The sequence below is a fragment of the Gopherus flavomarginatus genome, chromosome 1, assembly GCF_025201925.1.
Source record: "Gopherus flavomarginatus isolate rGopFla2 chromosome 1, rGopFla2.mat.asm, whole genome shotgun sequence".
Taxonomy (NCBI): domain Eukaryota; kingdom Metazoa; phylum Chordata; order Testudines; family Testudinidae; genus Gopherus; species Gopherus flavomarginatus.
Genome location: NC_066617.1, coordinates 369,329,390 through 369,335,993, shown reverse-complemented (window position 1 = coordinate 369,335,993; position 6,604 = coordinate 369,329,390). Strand labels below are relative to the sequence as shown.

General features: G+C 48.8%; 1 protein-coding gene across 1 annotated transcript; it reads left to right on the top strand.

Annotated features, from left to right (window-relative positions):
- Nucleotides 1–296: 296 nt before the first annotated feature.
- On the top strand, nt 297–1,145 carry LOC127033596 (olfactory receptor 52B2-like). Its single transcript, XM_050921565.1, has one exon. It carries the CDS (start codon nt 297–299, stop codon nt 1,143–1,145), a length of 849 nt encoding a protein of 282 aa, XP_050777522.1.
- Nucleotides 1,146–6,604: the final 5,459 nt, after the last annotated feature.

Here is a 6,604-nt window from a genome sequence, read left to right as displayed (position 1 = left end):
TTGCTTTATACCAACGAGGCTTCGATTATTTTAGCCCAGACCTCATACCTCATTCTAGATCTCTGACACAAGGGCTTATGTCTCAGGCTCTCTTCCTACTGCATTTCCTCAGCACAAACGTGTTTCTGGATTTACGGTCGCACATGACAGGCAGTTGTCACACAGTGAAGTTTTTGATGGTATCTCTGATTCTGTCAACAAATGCATTCCAGTCCTAGCTGACACTGGAGTTCTCACTGATTTTCTCTTTTGCTGTTAGTTACAGGAAACTGAATAGAAGATCCAAGTGATGGTACATGATGTCAGCTGACAATCACACTGATTTTTACCCTGTAACTTACATCCTGACTGGCATCCCGGGTACGGAGGAGTCTCATTTCTGGATGGCCATCCCTTTCTCTCTGATGTACGTTGTGACACTTTTTGGGAACTCTCTCCTACTATTCATCATACTAACAGAACAAAGCCTCCATGAGCCCATGTATCTATTCGTGTCCATGCTGGCCACTGCTGATCTGCTGTTATCCACCACTACAGTGCCCAAGATGCTGGCTGTATTCTGGTTTAGAGCAGGAGAAATTTCTTTTGCTGCCTGCCTGACCCAGATGTTCTTCATCCATGTCAGTTTTCTGGCCGAGTCGGCCATCCTGCTGGCCATGGCGTTTGATCGGTACGTTGCCATCTGCGACCCCCTGAGATACACCATCATACTAACCAAGTCTGTGATCGGGAAGATGGGGCTGGCAATTGTCACAAGAAGTTTCTGTTTCATTTTCCCCATCATCTTTCTCTTGAAGCGGCTGAAGTTCTGCAGAACCAACCTCCTGCCTCACACCTATTGTGAGCATATGATCATAGCCCGGCTGGCATGCGACGACATCACAGTCAGCATCTGGTATGGCGTAGCCATGGCTATTTTAGCAATTGATATGGATGCTGTGCTCATTGTTTTGTCTTATGGGCTGATCCTCAGGGCCGTCTTCCTGCTCCCCTCCAAGGATGCCCGGCTCAAGGCTCTCCGCACCTGCAGCTCTCACCTCTGTGTCATACTCATGTTCTACATCCCATCCATTTTCTTCTATTTTGCACACCGATTTGGGCACGTCATTCCAGGTTATATTCTCATCCTACTGGCCAACCTCTAAGTGCTCATACCCCCCATGTTAAACCCCATCATTTATGGGGTGACAACAAAAGAGATCCTGAAACGGCTGATCTGTGTGTTTCATCGGTGGTGCAGGAGAAGTTCCCTGCTGAGCTAAATCAGGACACAGAAAATGCTCTGGGACTTGGAAATTAAACCCAAGTTTTCATTGGAACTATAGGGATGTTTTTATTATGTACTTCCACTGCGTAAGGTGGAAAGCTGGTCTCTCTCATCAACAGAATTTGGATCCAATGAAAGCTATATCCTTCCCCAGTTTGTCTCTCTAATATCCTGGGACACACATGGCTACAACAGCACAGCGCCCTGCCACAGAAAACAGCCAGATGAAGTGAGTCTTGTTCTAAATTGAAGGGAGACAACAAAAGAAGAATGCATAAAGGTAAAATTACTTTGTGACAGAGCATGATGTGTGCTCCTCTGTGACAAGCTGCTCTTCATGGCAAAGAAAAGCAGCAGCCAAGGGGGATATACCATACAGCCATGGGAAGTGCATTGTGCTGCACACTGGGAGATGAGAGCTCTAGTGTTCATTCTGGCACTGACCTGCAGTGTCACCCTGGGAGAGTTTCTTTCCTCCTCAGTTTCCTCTTTGGCAAAGTGAGTATACTTTGGGGCCAGCACAGAAGTCAGGAACAGGTCTCCTCAGGGAGACAGGGCAGGGATTTCATGGTCCTCCTCTGCACAGCCCAGAACCCTAGCAGGGGTGGCTTTGACTGTGTCATCATGGGACTCCTTTACCTGGAGATCCACCCTAAGAGGACATGGCTCAGGCAGCAAACACCCTCCATACCACCCCATGGCAAGCATGGTGTTTCAGTGTTTAAGCAGGCCCTAGAATTTCAACTCGTCACCCTGTATTCAGCCCAATAACTTGTGTTTGCTAAGGTGCCCCCCCACAAAGATATCAGAACGCCTGAATCCTTCTCAGGGTCACAGCTTTGCTTGCCTCAGTCCCCCATTCCGTAGCCAAGGCCTGCGTCCCATGGATCTTGTATTTTGCTGCCTTATGGATCATTTCACGTGGATGGGTCCAGCTTACCCAGGCTGATCTCACGCTCTTTCCCCACACAGGTTGCTTTGTTGGGCTGACCGAGTGGGAGAGAGGTCAGGGGGTGCTGTGGCCTGGTGCACTGGGTGAGGGACTTATTTGCATCTGCTCTCTGGTGCACCGACCATGGGAGACAGAGGAAAATCTTGTGTGTGTGTGTGAGTAGCTGTGTCTTACCCCCTCCTAGTGGAAATTTTTGCCACTGAGGATAATGTGTAACCATCTGCTAGTGCCCCAAAAATGCTGCGAGAAACTGTTTCTGCTTTTATTCCCACCTTCCATTCCTGGAGCTTTGGAGTAGAAATGTCTCACAGGAACATAAAAATGATATCAACTGGGTCAGACAAATGGTCCATCTAGCCCAGTGTCCTTTCTTCAAATGCCAGGTGCTTCAGGGGAGTGAGCAGAACAGGGCAATCGTGTGATCCATCCCATCTTCCCATCCCGGTTTCTGGTGGACAGAGATTTTGGGACACCAGCGGCATGGGCTTGCATCCCTGACCAGCTTGGCTAATAGCCATTCATGGACCTGTCCCCCATCAACTTATCTAAGGCTTTTTCAGTCCTTTCCATCACAACATCTCCTGGCAGTGAGTTCCATAGGTTAGCTCCGTGTTCCATTAAAAAACAAACATTCTCTTTTTTGTATTAAATTTGCTGCCCTGGTTTTTGCATTGTGTGAAAAAGGAAATAACATTTCTCTATTCACTTTATCCACACCAGTCATGATTTTATAGACTTCTGTCATATCCCCCCTTAGTTGTCTCTTTTCTAAGCTGAACGGTCCAAGTCTTTATGCTCTATCCTCATATGAAAGACATTCCATACTCTTAACCGTATTTGTTGATCTTCTCTGACCATTTTATTTATGTATTTTATCGATCCTGCAGCACAAGTTTCCTGCTGAGCTAAAGGAGGCAACAGAAAATGCTTTGGGACTTGGAAATTAAAGCCAGGTTTTCATTTGAACTCTAGGGGTGTTTTAACTATGTCCTTCCACTATGTAAGTTTGAGAACTGGTCTCTCTTGCCAACAGAATTTGTGTCCAGTGAAAACTATTTCCTCCTCACCTTGTCTCTCTAATATCCTGGGACACATATGGCTACAACAACGCAGCTCACTTCCATACAAAGCAGCCAGACTGATTGAGTCTCTGTTCTAAGATGAAGGGAAACCACAAAACAAGAAAGCACATACATAAAAACACCATGACAGAGTGACAGCACGGTGTGTGCATCTCTTCTGTGACAAGCTGCATCCGAACTGCACTCTTCATGGCAATGGAAAGCAGCATCCAAGGGGGACATGTCATACACCAATGGGAAGTGCACTGTGCTGAACACTGGGAGATGGGGGCTCTAGTCTTCTGTAATCCTTCTGCCCCTCTTATTTGGCAGCAACAAGGGCCGGGTTCAGTATGCAGGGGTTCTGTTTCAATAACACAATGCATAACCGGCTCGAGCCCCCACCCAGTGACCTGGGACACTCACATACCACATCCCCCTGGGCGCCTCTAGGAGGCAATACTTCGCCTCTCGCAAGCACGGAGTCTGAGTGTAGCAAAATCTTTAATAAAGGAAGGAATCAATGCGGCATCCCACTGGAGAAACACCACAAACAGGGTTATAACACAAACCATAAACAAACACTCACCTCCAAGTACATTTGGCACTGTCCATTTTCCCCTTAGGGTTTTAAGTCCAATCACCCCAAAGTCCAACAACCCAAAAGTCTCTGGTCAATGTAAACCCAGAGTTCGAGAGTTTATCTGTAGAGGTCCCTCCCCCAGCCTGGGTAGAAAGGGGCACCTTACGTGGTCCAGGGGCCAACTGCCCTGCCTCTCCTTGGGTTCTGCTTCCGCCTTCTCCACAAACTGCTCCGCTTTACCAGCCGCTCCACTCTGCTCCTCCAGCCGTCCTCAGAAACTGCTCCGCTCCACCAGCTGCTCTGCTCCATGAGCTGCTCCAGTTCTCCCTGCAAACTGCTCAGCTCCGCTCGCTCTGTGGGCCGCTCCACCCTCCCCACAGCTACTCCGCTCTGCCAGCTGCTCTGCTGCTACCAGCTGTCCCGTGATCCGCTCCAGCTGTCCCCACAACTGCTCCATTCCACCAGCTGCTCTGTTCCACAGTATATCTTCAGGCTCCCCCCCTAGTTAGCACAGTACTCAGTGCTCTCAGCTCAGTCATTTCAGCTCTTTAGTGATTTCAACTCTTAGCGATTTCAGCTCTTAGCAGGGGAGCCCCAGTGCTAGTGCACCATTAGCCCAAAGTGAGTTCAGCTCAGTAACCTGTATCTAGATTCTTGAGAGAATAAAAAAATCAACTCTGACATTCCACACTGGAGAGAGGAGGGGGTGGAAATTCTGGCTCCACAAGGCGACTGCACCACCAAGCACAGATACCTGTCCCCAGCCTCTCTCAATTCACTGGGTTTTGGAACCCATGTCCCTTGTCTAGCAAGTACCACCCAACTGAGGTTGAGTCATTTCTGTCACAAAGCAGTCCCACAGCTCGGCAGCATGGGATGGGGTAGGCTTGCCTATGCAAATACACTCTCTGAAATTCTTTCCACCAGATGTCAGGGTAGAGCTCATCCTGACTCTGCTTACATCCTCCCTCCAGCCGAGAATTTGTCGTCCCGACAAATCACATTCTCTACTATACCAACTCATTGGTCCCCTCCAAAGGGCCTCAGATAGCCCACTTTAGCTTCCACAAACCTGTGTGCTAAATGTATAGGCTCCTCACTAATCACCCCAGGTGCATCGTACGTTAACTGTTTCACTGGCCTTATTATCCTGTCTCACCTATTGAGAATCTCTGTTGCTGTGGTCAGGGGGACATCCTCTTGAGTGACGGATGGGGAGGTTTCCTGTCAGTTCCCCTCGGATACTGGCATAGGCCTCTGCATTTCTAGGTCGAAGGTGCTCAGGTTATCTTCCATCTGTGTGTCACCACTGTCCAAGAACCTGTGTATGTCATCACACGGGGGTCCACCAGTGGTTCAGGAGTGTCAGGAATGGGCCTAAATACTTCTGCCAAAGGGTTTAGGGTGGAAGAGGAGGTGCTCTCTTTTGATTCAGCTAATTGAGACTGGAATCTTGTCTTCATCCCAGGATACACCATGGTTGTGTCTTCCTCCTCAGATTCACTGTCAGATGTGCTGAGTAGGGGTAGGTTAGCTGCAGGAGGCCGGTTGTCCATGTTGGAAGGCGGCTTTGGTACAGCACCTTCGTTCTGCTCAGTTGCCCTGTTGTGGCCCATCTCATACGGGCTGCCTACCATTCTCCCAGGGAGCAAAAGGTTTCTATGCACAGTTTTGGTCTGCCCTGGACCCTCTTCAGGTTTGATCTTGTAGACCGGCAGGTCTCCTAGCTTTTCCATCACTAAGTAAGGTATTGCCTTCCATCTGTCAGCTGTCTTGTGTTTGCCAGCAATACCCAAATTTCGCAGCAGGACTCTGTCCCCTGGCTGGAGTTCTTGCAGACGCAACCTAGCATCATATCGCTGTTTGTTGCGGCCTGCGTTCTTCCGAGCTGCAGAGGTAGCTAAGTGATAAGCATCCCGTAGTTTTTCTCGTAGTTGGGATACATATTGCTGATGGGTTTCATAGCTATCACCATCCTCTGATACACCAAAGCACAGATCTATGGGTAGTCTTGGTTCTCGCCCAAACATCAAGAAATATGGGGTTACCCCCATAGCATCATTCTTTGTGGCGTTGTAGGCGTACAACAGAAATGCAACATGTTGGCTCCAGGTTGCCTTCTGCTCTGGCCGCAAAGTCCCTAACATATCCAATAGGGTTCGTCTGAACCTCTCAGGATGAGAGTCACCTTGCCGGTGGGAAGGGTATCTCTAACTGAAGACTCTGCTTACACTTCTTTCTGCCTCCAACCTGCTGCGTCATCTTGGGAGAGCTTCTTTGCTCCTAAATTTCCACTGTGGCAAAGTGAGCACACTTTGGAGCCAGCATAGAAGCCAGGAGCAAGTCTCCTCAGGGAGACAGCACAGGGATTGCATGGCCCTCCTCCGCACAGCCGAGAACTCGAGCAGGGGTGGCTTTGACTGTGCCATCATGGGTCTCCTCGACCTGGAGATACACCTCATGAGGACCTGGCTAGGGCAGCACAGACCCCAGCACACCACCCCACAGAAAACATGTTTAAGGCCAGAAGGAACCACAGTCTAACCTCCTGTATAACACAGGCCCTAGAATTACACCCAGTCACCCAAGTATTGAACCCAATAACTTTATTTTTGTTACAGCATCTTCCACACAGAGATGCAAACTCCTAAGTCCCCCTCAGGGTCACTTATAGTCTATCCACCTTATAGTCCAGTCATCCAGTCCATACTTCTTTAACTTGCAGCAAGAATACTGTGGGA

Bases quoted from the DNA above. Each gene is read 5' to 3' on its own strand.
- LOC127033596 (XM_050921565.1), top strand. From the start codon at position 297: ATGATGTCAGCTGACAATCACACTGATTTTTACCCTGTAACTTACATC.